Raw genomic sequence first — 24356 nt, 5'->3', positions numbered from 1 at the left:
CCCAGGCCCAGAGGTTCAAGCCCCACAATCAACCCCTCTCCCCCAAAAAAGTACTAGAAAAAAATGAAATCCTTTCATACAATTAATATATACTAATCAACTTAAAAAATACTGCTGAGACCTACAGCAGATTAGTTACACAAGAATCTCCAGGATTGGGCAATAGGAAGGAGAACAACACATTATTTTTGTTTTTATAGTGGTCAAAGTTCAGTTAGGAGACTAATAGCACTTTGCTGATCGCTTACTCATATAAACAGGAAACAAGTCGTAAATTAGGTTTGCAGAGGACATTATAAAAGCACTGGAGTTCAAATCTACAGTTGTCTCAGAAAGAAAAGAAGGCCTCCATGGATACAGTCCTGGTCCTGGTGCTCACTCTCTCCTGCCTGCTTCTTCTTTCACTCTGGAGACAGAGCTCTGGGAGAAGGAGGCTCCCTCCTGGTCCCACTCCTCTCCCAATCATAGGAAATATTCTGCAGATTGATATTAAGAACATTAGAAAATCCTTCACAAATGTAAGTATGTTCTGTGCTGCTCTAGTGAGAAAATGAAATTAACACCTACTTTTGAATAAAGGGCATTGCTGGAGACAAGTTATTAAACTTGTTTATTACAAAGCTAACATTCCTTGTGGATGTGATTGTTTGGTGTGTTGCCAGACGTACTGGAGCGACACAGTGCATTTTGCCAGTACAGAAACACTTAAAAGGTAAAAAAGATTTGCAAATAGAAAGCACTGCTAACTCTTCTTTGTTTCAGTCATTTGCTATGATGTTTTGTCTGAGGTAAATGATAATAGAAATGTTTAGAGAGATTAGTGTTGTATACTGTATATGATGTGTACTTTGGTTCGGTTGGCAGTCATATTAAAACGTTTCCAAGAAGCAAACTATGTCAAGTCTAGGAAATGCCTGTGAATCTACAGTAAATATATATAAATACAGTAAATATATAATACAAATGAGTGAAAGGAAGAGAGAAATGGATTTTGGTGCTGTACAAAACAGTGTTACTTCTGAGTGAACAGTAGGGAGTAAGTTTCCTTTCATGTCATGAATCATGTCTTCTTATTGCCAGCTCTCTGCCTGAGTTACTACTACCAGCAGATCCAAACTTGACTATGTACTAGTGACATAGGGGATTAAAAAATATAGATTAATACTATTTATCACAGGGCTACTGAAATCCTAATAGAACAGCTGTCTTTATAGCAGCTTGATTTTGCACCAAATGTAAGCAAATGTAAATCACTTGAGTAAGTATCAGAGATTGACTAAGCAAAGTTAATATTTGGGCCTTTTGTTTATCGACTATTGTATTGGGAGAGCAATTAGAAATTCTTTGAATCTCAAATTATTTACCTATAAGAGAGAGCAAATGAATGTAGCTTAAGGAGGTGACTAGTTGTGATAGTTTGAATAGTATTTCCTTGGTGGTTTTCTGACAAGGAGGAGTTATGCTGCAAGTGGTATGGGTAACAATTACCATCTTATATCTGTACAAAATCCTCCAACATTTGAAGTTGTGTTTGACAATAGAAATATCAATGGTATGAGGACATAATTAGTGAATTGTGTACAATGGATAGTCCAAATACTGACTTTCCTACCCTGTTCTTTTAATCTTCTTTTCACTTTGAAGTTCTCAAAAGTCTATGGCCCTGTGTTCACTGTGTATTTTGGTATACAACCCACTGTGATAGTGCATGGATATGAAGCAGTGAAGGAAGCCTTGGACGACCTTGGAGAGGAGTTTTCTGGTAGAGGCAGTTTCCCAATTATTGAGAGAAGCAATCAAGGCTGGGGTAAGTGTGCATGTACATGTGTGTCCTGTGTGCAGTGGGCAGGTCTTGGGGATGAGACTTGAGTTCCTCAGGCAGTTCTTGGCCATCCACATGGCTTCCATGTACCTTCTGCTGCTTCTTTGTCTGAGATCTTTCTCCTAGCTTGTTTCTCATTCTGATAGGAATCGTTTTCAGCAACGGAAAGAAATGGAAGGAGATGCGACGCTTCTCACTTATGACCCTGAGGAATTTCGGAATGGGGAAGAGGAGCATTGAAGAACGTGTTCAAGAGGAAGCCCGCTGTCTTGTGGAAGAGTTGAGAAGAACCAATGGTACTTATGCATATTTCTTTATAACATTTTTTTTTGTGTAGTGGTGCATATGGTCAAGCCCAAGTTTGTGCACACTAAGAAAGTGTTTCTACCTTTGCGCCATGTCAGGGTTTTTAGTCCTCGGTCCCTCCCAACCCCCAGGAGGGATAGAGAGAACACGCCCAACCAGGACAAGCCGAGAAAGGAGAGGGCCAACTGACCAACTGCACCCAGCCCTCCCTCGCAGGAAGACAATCAGACGCATCAGGGAGACCTGACAAGGCAGGAGCTGGTTTACTGAGCTAATATAGGGTGCAGGAGCCTATCAGCACAAAGATGGGCAGGGCGGGGGAGGTCCACGTGTTTACTCTCACTATCGGTCTCAGCAGAGAGTGATAAAGCAATAACACATTCGTACCCAATGGTAATCAAGTCTCAGCAGAAAGTGATTCACAATACCAATGCTGTAGCTTAAAGTTAGACATGACTTCATACATGACAGCTCATTTCTTTGTGTGGTTATCTTACTCAGTGGTGCAGATTCAAGTGCCAGCCTGACCCTGCACTCGGCTCCCAACAGAGCCATAGCTCTAGCCTAGACACTTTTCACATGGATTACCCCTAATTATAATGTGAATTTGAAGGCTTTTATGTTTGATTCATTGACTTGAAGACCAGAATTAAGTTGATAATATTGCCTATCCAAAATTTTCCTCTATTTTAATTTCTTTTCACTTTTGGTGTATTGATAGAATGGACCTGAGTGATGGTTAAATTTTAAAACTTACAGTGCCATCCAATATTCTGTTAGTGGCTACATAGAGTTGTAACCAAGAATTCGACAGGAAGACAAGCCTTGAACAAATAAACAAAATGTAGGATCTTATTGGTAAGGGTGGATTTTATATTTTAGAGCAAGAAATTCTACCTTTTTCCTTTTAAATACTGAAATAAATAAAAGAATTTGGTTCATCCATTTAACTTTTTTGTATTTTCTCCAAATAGATTAAAGTAACAATTCTTTTTTTTTAAATGGATTTAAATTTTAAAATGAAGGTTTCTTATTTCACTGTTGTTTTGTTCCCACATATATGTGCTAATTCTAGAAGTATTTGTTTTCATGTAATATTCATGGTTTTTGTAATTTTACATTGATTCCAGGAAATACCTGTATTTCCTATGGTCTTTCTTTTAGTCTTCCTTTACTGCATATACACAGAGTTCCTTCAACTGCTCATTATTTATGAAAGGATTTCAGGTTTCTTTTTATTAGTTAGCTGTTTACAAGCTTTCCAGATAGATGTCATTCTTCACTAACAATCCGAATTATTTCCTGTTTTTGAAAATGTCCATGTCAAAACTTTTTTCCTTTAGCCCTTTAAAATATGGGCACCTTGTGTCAAAATCATGTACACAAAGTGATGTTATATAATGACATGGATTCTTAGCCACTGGAATTTAGATAGTGATTATTAAATGTAGTGTGATAATGGCCAATAGAGGTTTAAGGAGAGAGTGACATTGAGTTTAATCATATAAAAGTTATTCCTGCTAGGCAATTTCTGTGTCAAAATGCTGTAGAGGGCAACCGGGTTGTTTCTATTGCTTGGCTATTATGAATAGTGCAGAAATGAACATGGCTAAACAGGTGTCCTTACCATATCCTGGGTTATGATGCTCAGGATAGATACCCAGGAGTGCTATGGCTGGATCATAGAGGTCTATTTTCAGATTTTTAGGAAACCTCCAAACTGCCTTCCAGAATGGCTGAACTAGTTTACATTCCCACAGCAGTGTAGCAGGGTTTCTCTTTCTACACATCCCCACCAGCATTTGTCATTGTCTGAGTTCAAAATCTTGGCCATTCTTATTGGGGTAAGGTGGTATCTTAGAGTTGTTTTTATTTGCATTTCCTTTGTGACCATTGCTGATGAACATTTTCTCATATACTTTTCTGCCATTTTAATCTCTTCTTTTGATATGTCTCTCTTTAGTTCCCTTGCCCTTTTAGTTAATGGTTTGTTGGGTTTGGGTGGGGGAATTAGTTTCTTGAGTTTCCTGTAGATAGTGGTTATTAAGCATTTGTCTGATGTATTCATCTTTTCCCAGTTGGTTGGCTATCTCTCTACTTTAGTAGCTATGCTTTTATCTGTGTAGAAACTTTTTATTTTTTAGGTAGTCCCATTTATCGAACCTCTCTCCAATCTGTTGTGACCCTGGGACTCTGTTCAAGAAGTTTTTGCCCGTGCCTATGAGTTCCAGTGTCTTTCCTACTCTATCATGTAGCAGTTTCAAGGTTGCAGGTCTGATATTGAGGTTGTTGATCCATTTTTGAGTTGATGCTTGTGCATGGCAATAGGCTGGAATCAATTTTTAGTTTTCTGCATGTGGCTACCCAGTTTTGCCAGCACCAATAATTGAATAGATAGAAAAAATGTGATATATATATATATATATATATATATACAATGGAGTTCTACATAGCCAACAGACAGGACAAAATAATACCATTCACTGGGAAGTGGATGAAACTAGAGTGAATCATATTGAGTGAGTTGTCAAGACCAAAGAAACAAAAGGCGCATGGCATCCTTAATATGTGGCTATTAGATCCAAACAGTATAATAAGGATGACAACTCAACATTGGGGCACCCAAGGTTATGGACATGGTCTTGGAGATATAAACACAACTACATAGACATAAAAATATATGATGGGATATAGACTCTATGGACATAATGTTATATAGATTGATATGTATCTATGGCATACAAACTCTCAGCTTAATTTTAACTATGTTCTAAAATCTGTGCCAGTGATTGTATATAAAGAATTCCTTCTTGAACACTTGTTTGCTAAACGACATTTGAAATATGATGTAAAAACCAATGTTAATAAAACTTTTTAAAAAAGAGGTAAAAATGCTATAGAGGGTTTAAAATTACTGTTCATTGTAAGCTCAAACACAAGGACTTTGATATTTATGTATAAGTAATATTAAATATGTTTCCAATTCTTCAGGTTCACCCTGTGACCCCACCTTCATCCTGAGCTGTGCTCCCTGCAATGTCATCTGCTCTATTGTTTTCCAGAATCGTTTTGATTATAAAGATCAACATTTTCTTAACTTGATGGAAAAATTCAATGAAAACTTCAAGCTTTTGAATTCTCCATGGATGCAAGTGAGACTAAGATATTTTTTCCTTACAAACCATTTATGCTAATTTCTTTTTTTAAATGTTTGTCTTTATTTTCCTAGATCATTTAATTTATTCACAGATTTTTTTAAAATTATTTTTTTGTTTATGTGGTACTGTGGAATCAAACCCAGGGCCTCATGCATGCTAGGCAAGCACTCTACCATTAAGCCACATTCCCAGCCCATTTATGCTAATTTCTTTGATAAATCCAACATTCTACCTAGTGTTCAATGTGTCTGCTTTCCAAACATTCATCCCTTAGCTTGCTTTTCAGATTTTTTTTTTTTGTGGGTCATGGGGCTTGAACTCAGCCTAGGAGCTGCCCCTGAGCTCTTCAGCTCAAAGCTACCACTCTACCCTTGAGCCAAGCCCCACCTCCCATTTTCTAGAGGTTAATTGGAGATAAGAGTCTCAGGTCCTTTTGTGCCTGCGCTGGCTTTAAACCTTGATCTTCAGATCTCAGCCTCCTGAGTAGCTAGGATTATAGGCATGAGCCACTTACCCCACAGCTTTACAGAATTTTATTTGGAAGTGAGGCTGTGGCTCAAGGGGTAGGATGGTGGCTTTGAGCTGAAGGGCTCAGGGACAGGCTGAGGCCCTGAGTTCAAGCCCCATGACCACACACACACACACACACACACACACACACACACACACACACACACACAAACCCAAAACAAAAAAACCCCAGAATTTTATTTGGAAACCAGACTTTGCCTCCTTCTTGATTTTTTTTTTTACTTTGATTTTATCTTTTGTTATTTGTTAGTCTCCCTTTTCTCCCTCCATCTTCGTTTCTCTTTTAACTCCCACCTTGACTTTCTTCTTTCAACATTTGTTGTCTGACTTTTTAAAATTATCATGAAGGGTACTGAGGCTCAAGTGGTAGAGCTCTAGCCTTGAGAAAACCCAAGGACAGTGATCAGGCCCTGAGCTCAAGCCCAGGACTGGCAAAAAAAAATGTGAAAGGATAAAATTATCATGAAGTGTGTGTATGCAGCTAGTTTATTTGTTTGTTTGTTTGTGTGTATGTATGTATGTATTTATGTATTTATTTATGTATTTATTTATTTATTTATTTTGTGGGTCATGGGGCTTGGATTCTGGACCTGGACTTTATCCCTGAGCTCTTCAGCTCAAGGCTACCACCCCACCCCTTCAGCCACGATCCCACTTCCTGTTTTTTAGAGGTTAATTGAAGGTAAGAGTCTCAGGTTCTTTAGTACCATGCTGGCTTTGAACCATGATTCTCAGATCTCAGCCTCCTGAGTAGCTAGGATTACCACTATGCCAGGCTCAGCAGCTAGTTTTGGTAAAAATTTCTTTGAATATGAGGAATCAAAAAGAGAAAAAGAAAAGGACAGGTAGGAAGAGGGACTAAAAGTGTAAAGAAGGAAGGATAGATAAATGGTAGGAAGAAGCAGGGTAAAACATCTATCTTGGCTGTGTGCTGAGGCATTAAGTAATGCTCACTGTTATCAGTTGCTTACTGTTAAGCCTGGCCTTTAAGTCAGCAGAGGTCTTGCCAGGTCTTTTTGTAGCACATCTCATGCACTGGGCATGTTCATTTTAGGTCTGCAGTATTGGGAGCTTCTGAATATCATCCTTTTCAAAGATATTCTCGTCTCACCTGTTATTTCTAGGGTTTTGATATCTACTATATGCTTTAAATGTGGGTAGGTGGTGTTGTATTGCCTTGTGACAATAGAAGGCTACAATATTTCTTGGTTCTTAGAAACATAGTCTCTGTTGCTCTGGAACCAATAACTAGGATCCTACCCCAGGAACAAGGCTGCTGTTGTCAGGCCACTGCCAAGCCCAGAAGGAAAGTGGGACAAAGACAAAGACAATGCCACAAGGTTTTCCTATCGTTTCAGTTAGTTTGTTTGTTCTTGGAATTCAGCTTTTCACTAGTTTTATAAGCCTTTGACTCTTCCAGAGTTTGTACAAAGCACATTATGACAATTTCTTGATTCACTTGAAGGTTTTACGGAGAGTTGGACCTTGGAGTTGTTTAATAGGAGGTGACTATTTGGATATCACAGTCCTGGCCTGGTCTTAGCATCATGCCAGGAACATGTGAAAAAGAAAATTGAGGCCTTTATTTTTACAAAAGCTGGAATATAGGACTAGTTAGTCAAGCCCATTGATTGGTGATTTTTCTTTCACCAACCTAGTTTCCAGGCAGTTCTTTGGTGTCTGTCCAAGTGTACCTAAGTCCTCAGTAAACTTCCAGAGTTCTTATTGAAAAGCTTCCATTATGCATGACTAGTCTTCCAGTCAACTCTTGAGACTTCTTTATCACAATTAGTTGTAAGAAATTTTAATTTGTGATATCAAGTATGTAGATGGGAACATAAAGCCGTCAGGAATCTCTGATGCTTCAACAGGGATCCTAGTTGAGAGATGAAACAGGATGAAAAAATTATTAGATTTTGTTTGAAGGGGAGGAACCCAACCAAACATTAGAATATCACCCTTTTGAGGTGCCAAGTCCTCTATTCACCTATAAGATAATTGTATGACTTACAGAGGGTAATTTAACCACTGTAACGTATTGGTACTTATCCATAAAACTCTGAGTTAAGACCATGTTACCTTTGGCCCCTCCTGGTTATAAAATTATGATTCTATGCCTGAGGGTGGTTGCTAGTAGTTAAAAGGGGAAGGAGTGGCTCTGAGTTGTCCAAACTTCATTAATCTTTGTCCTCATGTATAAAAAGAGAATCAGAGCCAGGCGTCAGGTGCTGGTGGCTCATGCCTGTAATCCTAGCTACCCAAGAGGCTGAGATCTGAGGATTGTGGTTCAAAGCCAGCCCAGATACTAAAGTCCGTGAGACTTTTATCTCCAATTGGCCACCATAAATCCAGAAGTGGTGCTGTGGCTCAAGGGATAGGGCAGTGGCCTTGAGCTGAAGAACTCAGGGACAGTACCCAGGCCCAGAGTTCAAGTCCCATGACTGACCAAAAAAAAATCAGAGAAATTCATGACATTTTTTTATTTCCAGGATTATAGGTAAATGAAAGCCCCAGTCAAGAAAACCATGTGTGTTGAGAGCCGAGTGACGCCATGTCTAATAACTTTCTGCTGAGACCTGTAGTAGGGGTAAACAAGTGGACCTCTTTATCCTGCCCACCTGTTGTGCTGATAGGCTCCCACACCCAATATAAGGAGGAGGGAGGTTTGGAGAGAGAGATTTTCCTGCCTTGATGAAGCTGCGTGGTGTCTCTGTTCGTGCTCTGGGGAAGGAAGGCTGAGTGCGGGAGACAGGGGGCCTCTCCTCTCGCAGCTTGGCCTAGTCGGGGTGTGCTTTCCTCATCCCTCCTACTAGTGGAGAGGGACTGGGGATGAAGGACCCTGACATACTGGCGCCCAACGTGGGGCTCGAAAGAAGCACGAAAGGGGTATGATTATGAGTTGAGTCAAGCAAGAAATATGAAGGAAAGACCTAAAAAACAGAGAAACCTGAAAGGCACAAAGAAAAAGAAAAAGGAGAGACTGAAGAGCCAGGGAAACCAGAAGGGAAAATGCAGGCTGAAGTGGCTCACAGGGAAAGAGACAGGCAGGAAGACAAGGAGAAAGAGCGGGACAAAGAAAAAGAGAAAGAAAAAAAAGAAAAAGAAAAGGTGGTAAATAGGAGAAAATAACTGCAAAAGTCAAAGAAGTAAGAAAAACTCAAAGATTGAAAAACCGCGAATGTGTGTGTGAAAGGTAAATCTAAACAGTTTAAGAACAGGTGAAAGTCTGTAGTAAAGAAGAGAAAGGGAAGCAACTACCTGCAAAAGTCAAAGTAAGAAAAACTCAGACTGAAAAACCAGAGAAACCTGAAAGGCACAAAAAAGACTGAAAAACCAGAGAAACCTGAAAGGAAGATAATGCAAAGAAAAAGGAGGGACTGAAAGGCCAGGGAAACCTGAAGGAAAAATGCATGCTGAAATTGCTCACAGGGAAAAAGACAGGAAGACAAAACTCAAAGACAAAATCCAGCCAATGTGTGTGTGAAAGAGATATTCCCAGATCACCTCCGAAGCGCGGGTCACTTCGGGCATGGTAGGGAGGAACCTCGCGGGAGCAGTGTAAGGGCGAGGATATTTTAGAGTAGAACTGAATGGGTTCAAACCGGAACGACCGCGAATGTGTGTGTGAAAGGGAATGAATGTGTGTAAAGAGATTTTAGAATAGAACTGAATGGGTTCAGACCGGAACTACCACGAATGTGTGTGTGAAAGGTAAATCTAAGTCTATATGGGAGTAAACAGTTTAAGAACAGGTGAAAAGCGCAGACTTGAGAAAGAAAGAATTAAGCAGTGATTTTAAAAGCCTGTGCTCCGGTGCAGAATAGTTGAAAACAGGCTAAAGCTTTTTAAAGTCTCTGACAAAATATAGAGACGATGCTCCTGAGTCAGCTTGAAGTTACAGAAAATGGATCTTTGCCCATAACCCCCTTAAAATGAAGGGACCAGAGTCATTTCTGGACAGTTGTTTAAAACAAAAAGGGGGGAACTGGAAGACTCCCAATTGTTCCATTACCCTGCTATTCCCTACGGCTTGGGTGAATGTTGTTATCTTAGTTACTGTTGGAATGTTTCCTTGTTTTCTCTGGCTATTGTAGTCAGAGCCCCTCCGTATATTAGTGCCTGTATAGGTGGAGGAGAATGCTTTCCTGCTCATCAGTAAAAGAGACTTTGGTGTTTTCCTGACCGTGGTGGTGACCATTGCCACATCTGTAGCTGCCGTTACTGCTGCGAGTATTGCCCTTGCCACTGCGGTTCCTACAGAGAATGCTTTGAATAAGCCATTAATCAGCATGTGAGGAACTTGATCAAAGATGGGCAGGATTGATTGGTTTGGATTTATTTTTATGCACTATAATTGTAATATGTCTACATTGCCTGCCTACAAAGTTAACGCAGAAAGTGCTAATGTGACAGGCATCTGCTCCTATGGAAATAGGTGCATCCTCTCAGGTCCGATTTGCTTAAATGGACGGCTGGTAGCCTATCAACCTAAGACAGGAGCCAAGTAGAAAGGACTTGGCGATCCCATGACGGGTAAGAAGACTAGAGAGCTTGGAGTCACCTAAGACAGGCACAGTTGATCTGATATGATGGTAGCCCCACATATCCTAGGTTTTTTTCTTTTTTCTAAAATAAAAACAGGGGAGATGTTGGGGGCCGAATAACGCCGTGTCTAATAACTTTCTGCTGAGACCTGTAGTAGGACTAAATAAGTGGACCTCTTTATCCTGTCCACCTGTTGTGCCTGATAGGCTCCCACACCCAATATAAGGAGGAGGGAGTTTTGGAGAGAGAGATCTTCCTACCTTGATGAAGCTGCGTGGTGTCTCTGTTCGTGCTCCGGGGAAGGAAGGCTGAGTGCGGGAGGACAGTGGGCCTCTCCTCTCGTGGCTTGGTCTAGTCGGGATGTGTTTTTCCCCATCCCTCCTACTAGTGGATGAAGGACCCCGACACATGTGGACACAGTCACATACAGCAAAAGGAGTTTATTGTCAGCAGTGGCTGACAAGGCCAATTCTCTCATGGGAGTGGGAGAAATGGCACCTGTCATTTGTTTAGGGGCATTTTTTTTTCAGGGGACTAGGATCAGGGAACTTTTATTAGGGGTGGGGTTTTCTGATTGTTCACAGTTATAGTTAGGCAGTATTCCACGGATGCATCTGGGGCCTAGAGATACTAACAGTAAAAGCAATAGAATTGACTTAAACATTTTTTTTTTTTTGCCAATCCTGGGCTTGAGCTCAGGGCCTGAACACTGCCCTTGGACTTTCTCAAGGCTAGAACTCTACCACTTGAGTCTCAGCAACACTTTCTGGCTTTTTTCTATATATGTAGTACCTAGGAATCAAACCTGGGTCTTCGTGCATGCTAGGCAAGCACTCTACCCCTAGGCCAAACTCCTGGCCCCCTTAAACATGTTTTCAAAATAAAAATATTACTGAGATTTCTTATTGTATTCAATCACCTGATCAGTTTTCTACCTTTGTTTATACAGAGGATTCTCTTATTCACTTAATCAGATGCTATTGGTTAAAATGGAGACAGATTTTATTCTGTAGTTTGGAATATTATATGTGTGAATCAATATATCTATAATTTAATTATTTTAAGATGAAGTCTACGTTACCCAGGCTGGTACCAAATTTGTAGGCTTAAAGGATTCCATCTGAACTTCTGCAGTAGCTAGGACTGAAGTGTATGCTATTATATCTAACCTCACAAGTGTGTGAGTGTGTGTTTATGTTTTTCTCTTTAAGGTCTACAGTATTATACCAGGTATCAGTAAATATCTCCCAGGAAGTCATAATACAGTACTTAAAAATTTTGCTGATATAAAAAGTTATATTCTGGAGAAAATAAAAGAACATCAAGAAACCCTGGATAGCAATAATCCTCGAGACTTTATTGATTGCTTCTTGATCAAAATGGAGCAGGTAAAATGTTATTTGCTTGCATTTTGTGTTTTTACATTAATTTCTACACTTATTAGGATAACTGGTTAGATGATAAACACTTTAAGAACTTTTTTTTTTTTTGGCCAATCTTGGGTTTGAGCTCAGGGCCTGAGCACTGTCCTTGGACTTTCTCAAGGCTAGAGCTCTACCACTAGAGCCTCAGAACCATTTCTGGCTTTTTTCTATGTATGTGGTACCAAGGAATCAAACCCGGGTCTTCGTGCATGCTAGGCAAGCACTCTACCACTAGGCCAAACTCCCGGCCCCATTTTAAGAAATTTTGTGTGCATGGATCTGCACAAAACATTATAGAAGATTTCAAATGCAGCTGATAGTAACTGATAATATTTAAAACACAAAGTTTGTACTTCTGTTTTGATAAGTATTTAAGAAAAGATGGATTTTTCACATTAGGTGAATTGGAAACACAAACAAGTTAGAAAATACGAATTATCAATCCTTAAAATAAAAATGAGAAGGATCATACCAAAGTGTATGAGAGAATTAGGGGATAGAGTTTAACCTGGTCACCTTCTTTTATCTCATGTAGCTTGATACGAATCTTCATGGATGTGCAGTGAAGAATATGGGAGGGGATTTCAGATGGGTTGAAGAATGAACTTAGAAATTCAGGGAATTCTGGGAAAAAGAATTTTCAGCAAAATACAAAATTTTAAAGCATTCCTTTAATTTTGTAATTCTTTACTGTGGAATAGCTCAGGATGTCTGTTCTAAGTAACATAATTGATAACTGTGCAAGAAAAATAATTTGGATTATAAAGTTTTTGCTTTAATAAAATTCCTTAACTAGTGGGGAAAAAAAATTCAGATGTGTGTAGGGCAAAGAAGCCTTAGTTAAATGTAACCAGTAATGAATCTTGACACATAGGAGGCAGAGATGTCTTCTAGTTTCTTAGCAAACCTGAATCTTGGCATGAAGTAGTTTGATTTGACTAGGTTCTTGTGTGAACCACAACATATATACTTACATATTTAGGGAATATAATGTCTTGGGAGTTTAGTAGAATGATTTTCTGAGATGAAATGGAGTCCAAGGACCAGGTAGAAAAGTTTTCACTTCTTTGGGATTTGGCATGATGAAAATCTAGACTAATGAAATAAAATTGAGTCATCAATTTTATAGTAATGTCAAAGTTGCATGGGTATTAGTTTGGTTAGAGGATTATAGGGGTGCCAAATGATAGTCTGTATGGGAAATTACAGTAATATGCCATTTATTGTTCTTTGGTAAATTTACCCAAGGAAGAATTGATTAGGATTATGACATGGAACAATATGGGTGGAACCTGGGTGAGAGCCAGAATACAAATGAGATAAAGATATTGAGTATAGGTATAAGTATTCCTTGAACGGGGCGGGGAAATGCCCAGAAAGAGCAGAAGAGGTTAAAAAAAAAACCAGAATAAATCCATTATCAGACCACCATAACTTTGTTCTACCATTTTGTAGCATAGGGCAAGGATCCAAAGAGCTGGTGAAGGTGACTTTCAGAGAATTGTTTATGAATTTGGGTGGGGCATATATTCTTTTTATTTTTTATTTTTGTGGGTCATGGAGCTTGTACTCAGGCTGGGCGCTGTCCCCAAGTTCTTCAGCTCAAGGCTACTGCCCTATCCCTGTGCCTGGGCTTTGCCCATGAGCTCTTCAGTTCAAGGTTATCACTCTACCCTTGAGCCAAGCCCCACTTCCCATTTTCTAGAGGTTAATTGGAGATAAGAGTCTCAAGTCCTTTTGTGCTCAGGCTGGCTTTGAACCTTGATCCTCAGATCTCAGCTTCCTGAGTAGCTAGGATTAAAGGTGTGAACCACTCTGCCCAGCCATGGGGACATATATTCTTGATGGAGTGATAAGAGAATAATTTTAAAATTTGGGGGAAGAATTAACTCTTTTGTCAGACTAGGGCAGTGAGTCTTATCTTCTCTGGTCTAAATGAATTGGAGAATCCAATTAAAGTTATGGACACCTTACCAACAGAATGTACTTACTTGAATTCTCTTTATTTTGATCACATACAGAGTTTAATATTTTGAAGTATTGTTATAAATACTGGTCTACAGAGGGCTCAATGGTGTTTGACACTCCAATTATCAGGGACTGTTTGCTGTGTACTATATTTTAAAAATGTTTTATTATTTGAATTTCTGTAAAGTGTTCAAAAAATAAACTTATTTTCTATTTTGGTAATATTTTGACTTTTTTTTTTGCCAGTCCTGGGGCTTGAACTCAGGGCCTGGGCACCATCCATGAGCTTTCTCAAGGCTAGTGCTCTACCACTTGAGCTATAGCACCACTTCCAGCTTTGTCTGTGTATATGGTATTGAGGAATCGAACCCAAGACTTCCTGCATACTGGGCAAGCACTCTACCACTAGGCTTTGATTTTGATTTGCATGTTTTGAAAGTCTTTAAATGTTGCAATTGAAATTTTTGTATGAAATAATACATTTTATTCTTATATTTTAATACATGTATACAATGTATTTGTTTATATTCAACTCTTCCCATTTCTTTCTTGTCTTCTTCCTCCTTACTCCCCTGTTGATTTCTTTTCCTCTTTTAAAATAGGCTTTTCTTCACGCGCGCGCGTGAGTGTGTGTGTGTGTGTGTGTTTGCTGATCCTGAGGCTTGAACACAGCCCCTCACTTTTTGCTCAAGGGTCGTGCGCTGCCACTTGAGCCATGGCACCACTTGTGGCATTTTCCGTATAGGTGGCACTGAGGAATCGCACCCACGGTTTTGTATAGGCTAGGCAAGCATTCTTCCAGGTTATGATCCCAGCCCTCCTTGAGCTTTTTCGCTCAAGGCTAGTGAGTTACCTACTACTTGAATCGCAGCTCCCATGAACTTTCTTGCCCAGGATGGCTCTGAACTGCAATCCTCAGATCTCAGTCTCCTGAGCACCTTAGAGGCTTAAGTCACCAGTGTCTGGCCGTTCATGTATCTAGCCTTAATTCTTTACATATTCATGCTCCAAGGTGATACTTAGACCACTTTACTGTCACATATGTGTTTTATGTTGAGAAGGAAAAGATTGCAGCAGAGGTTCTTTCTATTTGTTATTTACAAAAACTGTTTTGCATGGCCAACATAGCTATTAAAAACATGGAAATGGAATTTTAAGGGAGGGAAAATGGACATCTATCTATATATATACTGTAGAGTTGCGGTAGCAAGTATATCTACTCTGCATTTTAAAGTTTGTATATCTTTATACAAATTGGATTATTTTAGGTTTAATTTGCTCTGTAACTAATAAATAATCACAAATTCCTAGGAAAAACATAACCAGCTGTCTGAATTTGTCATTGAGAACTTGGTGGCAAGTGTAAATGATGTGTTTGTAGCTGGAACAGAGACAACAAGCACTACCCTAAGGTATGGACTTCTACTCCTACTGAAGCACCCTGAGGTCACAGGTAAGATCACGTAGATGAAGGTGAGAAAGCTAATCTCCAGATTCTCTCCATCTCCTTATGTGCTAGAATTTGGTACTAGAATTTGAACTCAAGGCCTCTTGCTTAGGCATTTTTTTTTGCCAGTCTTAGAGCTTGAACTCAGGGCCTGGACACTATCTCTGAGATTCTTTTGCTCAAGGCTAGCATTCTATCATTAGAGCCACACCTCCACTTTTTCTGATTATGTGGTGCTAAGGAATCAAACTCAGTGCTTCATGCATGCTAGGCAAACACTCTACCACATTCCCAGCCCCTAGGCATAGTTTTTTTTTTTTTTACTACATTTTTTAAAAAAAATTTATTAATGTTGATTTTTACATCATATTTTAAATGACAAGTTTAACAAACAAGTGTTCAAGGAGGGAATCTCTATTTACAATCACTGGGACTTAGTATTTAGAACTTAATCAAAATTAGGCTAAGGGTTTGTATGTCATAGAAATATATTAATTTATGAAATAAAACATTGTCTATAGAGTCATAGGTTTTTATGTCTATATAGTTATGTTTATATAGTTTTTAGAATTACATTAAATATTTTTATAAATGGGTTCACTTTCTCTTCCTTCCTTCCTTCCTTCCTTTGCCAGTCTTGGGGTTTGAACTTGGGGGCTGGTTGATATCCCTGAGCTCTTTTGCTCAAGGCTAGCACTCTACCGCTTGAGCAAGAGCTTCATTTCCAGCTTTTTTGGTAGCTAATTGGAGATTAGAGACTCATGATCTATCCTGCCTGCACAGACTTCAATCCACGATCCTCAGATCTAAGCCCCCTGAGTAGCTAGATTATAGGGTTAAGCCACCAATGGTAGACTTGGAGAATATTTTTTAAAATTTTATTTTATTGTCAGGGTGATGTATAGAGGGGTTCCAGTTACATTCATAAGGTAGTAAGTACATTACTTCAACTGGAGAATATTTTTGAGGATGAGTAATTTAATTTTTGCAAATAACTTGATTTTTTTTGTTTGTATTCTAGTAAATGTCAAAGAACAGATTGTTAGCCCTATCCCATTATGGTTTTCTGGGTTAGGATCCCATTGAAATGATCATTAAATACAAACAATTTAATTTTTTTTTTTGCCAGTGACAGGGCCTAGCCCTGTCACTGGGCTTTCTCAAGGGTAGTACTTTACCACTTGAGCCACAGCACCAATTCTGGCTTTTTTTTTTTCCTATGTATGTGGTACTGAGAAATTGAACTTGGTTCCTTGTGCATGCTAGGCAAGCACTCTTATCACTAGGCCAAACTCCCAGCCCTACAAATGATTTCTTAAAGTTGTTTTTGTTGTTGTTATAAATTAGAAGAGTGTGGGAAACAGTCAGCAAGTCTTTTTAAAAACCTAAAACACTGAAGTTGAGAGATAATTATCCAGGCAGAAAAGTTGAAATTGTTCCCTAAGTGTCATAATAGAAGATTTATTATGGATGAATAGGCCAGTTTGTATCCCTATAATTGTTATAAAGTTTAGTATATTGAAGAACTAAGTGCCAAAGGAAGAATGAGGCTACTAACAAGAGACTTTCCTAATCCAGGTTCTCTCCACATCACCACTAATCAGTATCTCTTTTCTCCCAGATATTAAATAGGGAGGGTAACTGAGACTAACTGAGCTCCCAGAGTTTAAGCACACAAGGCACAAAATGAATTGGAGAAATAGCCAACTGCATAAGGAAGCACTAAGTAAGAGTCCATCTGAATTCCGAAATCTTCTGTTACTTTAATACCTATAATCCTAGCTATTCAGGAGGTTGAGACCAGAGGATCATAATTTGAAGCCAGCAAATAATGCAACTAGGTATGAGTCAAGAGGTAGAGTATAGCTGTGAGCATAAAAAAGAGGGCAAGAGTACAAGGCCCTGAGCTCACAAGTTCACACACACACACACACACTGAATGTCTATGGGGAGAATGAGGATGAAAAAGAATACCCTTAGGAGTTAAGTGCATACATATACAAACATATATCCATACACATCCATATACACACATAAAAATGTTAGTGCCATTCGTTTTTAGGGCACTGTTGTTATTTTGATGTAAAAGTAATTTATGTTTTCTGTTTTGGTTTCTGTGATGACAGTAATATTTGCATTCATATGTGCTAGATATTTATGTATTGAAACCTTTCATTCTTCTATTTGCATTAATTACCCTTACAGTAACGTATGGTATTGGTAGATTTTACTGCCCGTGTATGATTATATTGTCATATTTTCTCTAATTCTAAGTGAACTTATTCCTTTGACACACCTTCTTCCTGTGTCTCATCAGTTGGGTTTGGATTCCTGCCAGATAAGCCATTTTTCTCTTATTTTACCATTTTTTACTTCATCTTATTAGCTAAAGCACAGGAAGAGATTGAGCGTGTGATTGGCAGGCACAGGAGCCCATGTATGCAGGACAGGAGCCACATGCCCTACATGGATGCCACTGTGCATGAGATCCAGAGATACATTGACCTCATCCCCAACAATGTGCCTCATGCAGCTACCTGTGACATTAGATTCAGGAACTATTTCATCCCCAAGGTATGCTTCTTTCTCCTACATTGTACTTTAGTTCTCTTGTAGTTTCTGGACTCATGGTATGGTTTTAGTCCTCTACCATTAAAAGATGAGAGAAGTATGAAACCTGTATGTAAGGCAGATTCTATGGCTTTGTGCTGTCTTCAGTTTGGAATTATAATAAAACTTTGTGCCAGGCACAGTGACTCACGCCTGTAATCCTAGCTACTCAGGAGGATGAGATCTGAGGATCAAGGTTCAAAGCCAGCCTGGGCACTAAAGACTGAGACTCTTATCTCCAATTAACCACTAGAAAATGGGAAGTGGGGCTGTGGTTCAAGGGGTAGAGCAGTAGCCTTCAGCTGAAGAGTTCAGGGGCAACACACAGGCCCAGATTTCAAGTCTCACGACTGCCAAAAAAACCCCAAAACAGCTTTGTAGTATTTTGGTAACCTGTGTCTTCCAAATCTGTTCTTCTATAGTAAATTTTTAGATATTCTCAAGTATTTATAGCTCCAAATTAATGATAAAAATTACAACTTGTCAATTTCCCAGGTATCTTTTATGACTTAAAAAATCAGTGTGTCATTCATATAGATTAATTAGGAAATTATTGATATTATAGCATGCTATCTTTTTAAAGAAAGGATAATTAATTAATCATGCATATGATTATGTTACCAATGTAACATAAAATTTAAATTTTTTTCTCAGAAATGTTCGGTTTTCAGTGCAATGACTTGTGATCTATTATTTTTGTCCTAAAACATGAGATTTAAAATCGCATGATAATTGTGTACTTTTAAAAACACTTTGCTTCTTGAACTGGGTACTGCGAGCTTACTCCTGTAGTAATAGCTACTCAGGAGGTTGAGATCCAACTTCAAGACCAACCCTGCTGGGAAAGTCCTCAAGACTCAACTTCAAAATAAACTGCAAAAACTCATGCTAGACGAGTGATTTGCTGGTATAGTAATCTAGGCTGGCAGGTATCTTCTTTCAGGTCTTAAAATACATCATTCCATATCCTTTCTGTTTTTATATCTGTTCTTACTCTGATTGGGTTTGCAATTATATGTGACACTGTGCTTTTCTCTGGAAGATTTCATTGGAATTTCTTTTTCATTTTATTCTTTTTATTAAGCTGTATTTTATTGTCTCGGTAATTCATAGAGGAGTTAGTTACATTCATCAGGTAGTGGGTGCATTACTTCTCGAACCTTGATACCACTTCTCATGTTTTTGTCCTCCTTTCCTTCCCCATACCTCCCTCCCAATCATCTTGTTTTCCCTCTTCCCTTCCCTATTTCAAATTAACGTATGTACAATATGCCAGGTATAGATACAGTAACCACATTAGATTCTTTATTTGATATATTCAGTTCTTAAGCTATAATATGATGTGAGAAGTTCCTTTCTTGGTCTTGTCTTTGTCAAGTCTTAAAAAAAAATCTATCCTTGGGTGTACAGTTTTCCTCAAGATTTGGGGAAATATCTCTTATTTTATTGGATGTATTTTCTGTACTTTAAGCTTCTATGACCATACTTAGTTTGGTCTTTACTGGTGTCCTAGAGGTTTGGTATTTTCAATTCATACTTTCTTTCTTATTCATTACAATTTTCTGGATGGTTTAATTCATTATCTTGTCTTTGTCTCTTCCTCCTTTCCATCTCTCTCTATTCCTTCCTGCCCCTACTCTATGGTATCTTCTCTTTTGACTCTTCTCAGTCATGAATCATGCTTCTAATCCAATATTTTCACATTCCTCAATTTATTCCTTGTGCTCATCTAGTATCTTATTTTCCTATTGTGAAATGTACCTTCCATTGCAACTTAAAATTACATTCTTGGAAGTTCCTTCTTTGAAAATATATGTGGTTAGGGCCGGGAGTTTGGCCTAGTGGTTAAAGTGCTTGCCTAGCATGCATGAAGACCCGGGTTCAATTCCTCGGTACCACATACACAGAAAAAAGCCAGAAGTGGTGCTGAGGCTCAAGTGGTAGAGCTCTAGCCTTGAGAAAAGCCAAGGACAGTGCTCAGGCCCTGAGCTCAACCCAGGACTGGCAAAAAAAAAAAAAAAAACAAAAAAAACCCCCAAAACGAAAATATATGTGGTTAGAATTTTAAACAAGTAATATGAAATTGTCTTAAAATTAACATTACAGATCTAAATATGATAAGCTTAAAAGAATGGAGCATCTCCTCCCATTTTGAATTAGAATATTAAAATATGTCTATAATTTAAAATTTAAAATATGTGTATTGATATATACAATAAAATATATATATGTACATTATAATCAATCTAAGAATTAATGCATGTGTATATATATTAATGTATCTATTAAATACCTATCCATCTATCATCTCTCTTATCTAATATACTTAAAGTTTAAGTACTTTAGTATGAATCTATGTATGACGTGCCTTTGTTTTTAGATTGTAGGAAACACACATTGAATTCCAATGATAAACATTCAGTAGGTGTTACTGTACCTGTTCATATCATTCTAGATAATCATCATGAGTTAGATCATGTTTCCAAATGAATTATAAATATCCTTGAGTGAGCTTCTATTTTAAACCATCATTCACGTGAATTGTGTGAAAACTGAAGTGATTAAATAGATCAGCAGATGAGAACAGGCACCAGTGGTTGCACTGGGTGATAGTGGAGATTTCAAAAGTGTTTTCATTTGTGCTGTACTGGGATTTGAACTCAAGCAAGCACTCTGAGCTTACCTACTAACTAGACCCAGAAGGTTTTGTACTCTAATTTCCAAGTAGTCAGTCCTTGATCTGAAACAGGAATCACAATAGCAGATTCAGGGACATAGTCTGTTTTAAACTCCATTTATTACTTGGCATGCCTGTATGGATATTTTACTGCTGTTCTTTGAGTCCAGGGATCCCCTTTGTAAATGAAAAACTTCATCTAATGATGATATGAGTTTTTTAATTTCTTCCCATTGCATAAACTCCTGTTGTTTCCAGGGCACCCTCTTAGTAGCATCTTTGACATCTGTGCTTCATGACAACAAGGAATTTCCCAACCCAGAGAAATTTGACCCTGGACATTTTCTGGATGAAACTGGCAACTTTAAGAAAAGTAATTATTTCATGCCTTTCTCAACAGGTAATAAAGACTCATTATATTTGTATATCAAGAACGAGATAAAATTCTAAAATTTCAAATTGTTACTATAAAGGTTATGTACAAAGGGGTTAAGTCAGGTAAAAGTGCAGTTCTTTTTTTTGGCATCCCTTCTTCCCTTGTTCTCTCCCACTTAATTTTTTTCCTGTTTGATTGGTCATTTTGTTTGAACATGAGGCTTGAGGGCTGCACCTGAGCTGCTTTGCTAGTGTTCTACCACTTTGAGGCACAGCACTGGTGCCCAGCTTCTTTCTTTTAGGATGAATTTTTGAGGCATCATGTTGCCCTAGACCATGAAATCAATCCCAGTCCAAGCCTCACCCCCTGAGAATCTGAGATATGTATAGGCCACCATTGCCTGGCTTCAGAAAATAAAAATTCGACACTAAGTGCAGGGTCCATGGTACCTCTTCTGGTGGGAGCACCTCCCTCAATGCACAAATTTTGTTTGATCATGATCCATTCTAAATTTTGGTCCATGTTAGTGGGGCTTTGCAAAATGTCTCACCAAATATCCCAAGTTTGAGCAAGAATAGAGGCCAATTGAATTCTGCCTCTAGAAATGTCATTGAGCTGCCCAGGAGTTTCAAGCCAGTAGATCACACCTGTAATCCTAGCCACTCAGGAGGCTGAGATCTGAGCATCGAGATTCGAAAATCCGTGAGACTCTTATCCCCATTTAACCACCAGAAAACTGGAAGTGACGCTGTGGCTCAAGGAGTAGTGTACTAGCCTTGAGCTGAAGAGCTCAGGGACACTGCCCATGTCCAGAGTTCAAGCCGCATGACTGACCAAAAAAGAAAAAAAAACGAGATTCAGACTTCTTGCCCCTAGAAAGCTAAGTTGACCGTATCTCTCCCGTGGTGTTCCTCACTTTCAGACTAAGCTCTGGGGAATGCAAGAACCCTAGAGAACACAATAGTCTCAAGATATGGACACCTGAGTTAGGGAAGCAGATTGCTGAAACCCAGTGAGGCTAGTGCTGTGAGGGAAGGATGTACAGGTTTCTGGGGAGCTAAAATGGAGTCATTGTCTACATTCTTTTTTCCTTTTTCTTTCTTCTTTTCCCTCCCTCCCTCTCTCCCTTCCTGTCCCTCCTTCCCTTCCTTCCTTACCCTTCTCCCCTCTCTTTTCTTTTCCTTCCTTCCCTTCCTTACCCTTCTCCCCTCTTTTCTTTTCCTTCCTTCCTTCCTTCCTTCCTTCCTTCCTTCCTTCCTTCCTTCCTTCCTTCCTCTCTTCCTCTCTTCCTCCCTTCCTCCCTTCCTCCCTTCCTCCCTTCCTCCCTTCCTCCCTTCCTCCCTTCCTCCCTTCCTCCCTTCCTCCCTTCCTCTCTCTTCCCCTCTCTTCCCCTCTCTTCCCCCCCTCTGCCCTCTCTTTCTCTCTCTTTCTTTCTCTTCCCTTCCCACATCTATCTATCTTTTTGACAGTCCTGGTCATGAACTCAGGACCTGGCACTATCCCTGAGGAAATGACATAGGACATAGGTCCTATATTATGAGCAGGATGATGAGTTTTGAAACTTCATGAAAATGGAGATGAGGATGGCTATGTACAGACTTGAGAGAAGAAATATGAGGGATGAAAGAAGATTGGACCCTAGACGGGGAACAGAATATAAAAGGCCAGGGGAATCAATTTAGACCTTTTCTCAATAGGACAGGAAGAGGAGTCTCTTAAAAGTTTTAAAATATCAGAGGTTCACACTTAAGATCTTGAAATTATACTAGAGGTAAATATTTGAGCCATTTCCTCTCAGCCTTTCTTCCTTCAGCTTACTGATCAATCCATAGATGAAAACTTAAAATGTTAAAAGAATAGTTTTAGTGTGTGAATGGTTATTGTAATACAGAGCTGGTGAATAAAAGATGCCTGATAAAAGGTGATGTCAAATAGATAGTAAATGTGTCTAGTCTTGTGTCTATCTGTCTGACTATTCTTTATACTGACCTGTATTCTCCACCCATGTGTCCAAACATCACCAAAGTGAATGCATACTTTTGTTAACAGCTCAGAAATGACTATTTAAAGAGAAATTTCTGCTTTTTATTTTTTAGGAAAACGAGCATGTGTCGGAGAGGCTCTGGCCCGCATGGAGCTGTTTTTGTTCTTGACAACAATTTTACAGAATTTTCACCTGAAATCCTTGTTTGACCCAAAGGACATTGAAACTGGCCCAACAGCCAGTACGTTTGGCAATGTGCCACCTTTGTACCAGCTCCGCTTCATTCCCCTCTGAAAAATGGCAGGCTGTCTGGCATTGTCTGCAATGTCAACTATGGCTTCTGTTCCACAAGAGACATAGCCCACTTCCTTCCCATTATTAAGGAAACCTCTCATCTGTCCCCTCCCAGGTCCCAGTGCCTCAAGATCTAGTGAATCAGCCTTTATTAAAGAAAGTTTCCTGGCTCATTGAACTAAGCTTTAGTACTTGTATTGACTATATAGTCTAACCCCTATCAAATGCTGATTATTCATATGTTGTTAAAACAACAAAGTGATTAGTATATGACAATACATTGCCATTTCTATTCTGCTTATTTCAAGTAAAAGGCATTATTACGTGCTAGTCCTGTAGTCTGGCTTCTTTGTGTATAATACACATAAGAAATAAAAAAATGAGACATAATCTCTAAGATGGCCATTTCAAAATGAAAATTTAAAAAAGCAACATTATCTGGGGCTGGGAGTTTAGCCTAGTGGTAGAGTACTTGCCTAGTATGCAAAGCAACGCTATCGAGCATTGGTGAAAATATGTAGAAATTGGAATTCTTTTGGTTATGTTGGTGGTGAAGCTGAGGGCTTTATGCCTGCTAGTTGGTATTTTATGCCATCAACTATTTTTATTGCAGCTATCTCTATGTATGTTCAGGCTTGCCTGGACAGTGATCTCCTGTTTTATACTTCTTGCATAGTTAGGATGACAGACATCTACCATGAAAGAAAAGCATTTTTATATTTCAAGTAAACAGTAGCAAAAAAAAGCTAAGGTTTGAAATCAATGATTATATATATATATATATATGTGTGTGTGTGTGTGTGTGTGTGTGATGGGAATCAAATCAAATAATATAAAACACCAAAAGTTAATGGTATGAATTAAGCATCAAGAAATCTCTGGATAGTCCAATAAAGAGCAAAAGAGAAGAGACACATTTTACTCATGTCATAATTTTAAAAGGCCATTACTACTAGGACACTGGTGGCTCAAGCCTGTAATCCTAGCTACTTGTTGAGATCTGACAATCATGATTGAAAGCCAGCACAGGCAGAAAAGTCCAGAAACTCATCTCTAACCACCTACAAACCAGAAATAGAACTGTTGTTCAAGTGGTACAGGACAGCACCCAGGCAGGCTCTCAGTTCAAGACTCAGGACTGGTACACACACAGGCACAAATGTTTCTGATACCAGAAACATGAAGAGAATGAGAGTATTTCAGGAAGCAGAGTA

At 38.8% G+C, this 24356-nt stretch overlaps 1 protein-coding gene across 1 annotated transcript; it reads left to right on the top strand.

Annotated features, from left to right (window-relative positions):
* Positions 1 to 273: 273 nt before the first annotated feature.
* Positions 274 to 23320, top strand: LOC150054046 (cytochrome P450 2C55-like). The gene is made up of 9 exons (XM_090346219.1): positions 274 to 518; positions 1645 to 1807; positions 1969 to 2118; positions 5120 to 5280; positions 11574 to 11750; positions 15066 to 15207; positions 17588 to 17775; positions 20747 to 20888; positions 22961 to 23320. Exons 1-9 carry the CDS (start codon positions 351 to 353, stop codon positions 23140 to 23142), a joined length of 1473 nt encoding a protein of 490 aa, XP_090202345.1. The 5' UTR covers positions 274 to 350; the 3' UTR covers positions 23143 to 23320.
* Positions 23321 to 24356: the final 1036 nt, after the last annotated feature.

Source organism: Megascapheus bottae, chromosome 15 (assembly GCF_031878675.1).
Source record: "Megascapheus bottae isolate mThoBot1 chromosome 15, mThoBot2.hap1, whole genome shotgun sequence".
Taxonomy (NCBI): Eukaryota; Metazoa; Chordata; class Mammalia; order Rodentia; family Geomyidae; genus Megascapheus; species Megascapheus bottae.
The sequence above is the reverse complement of the archived record's forward strand: the minus strand, read 5'-3'. Positions and strand labels throughout refer to the sequence as shown.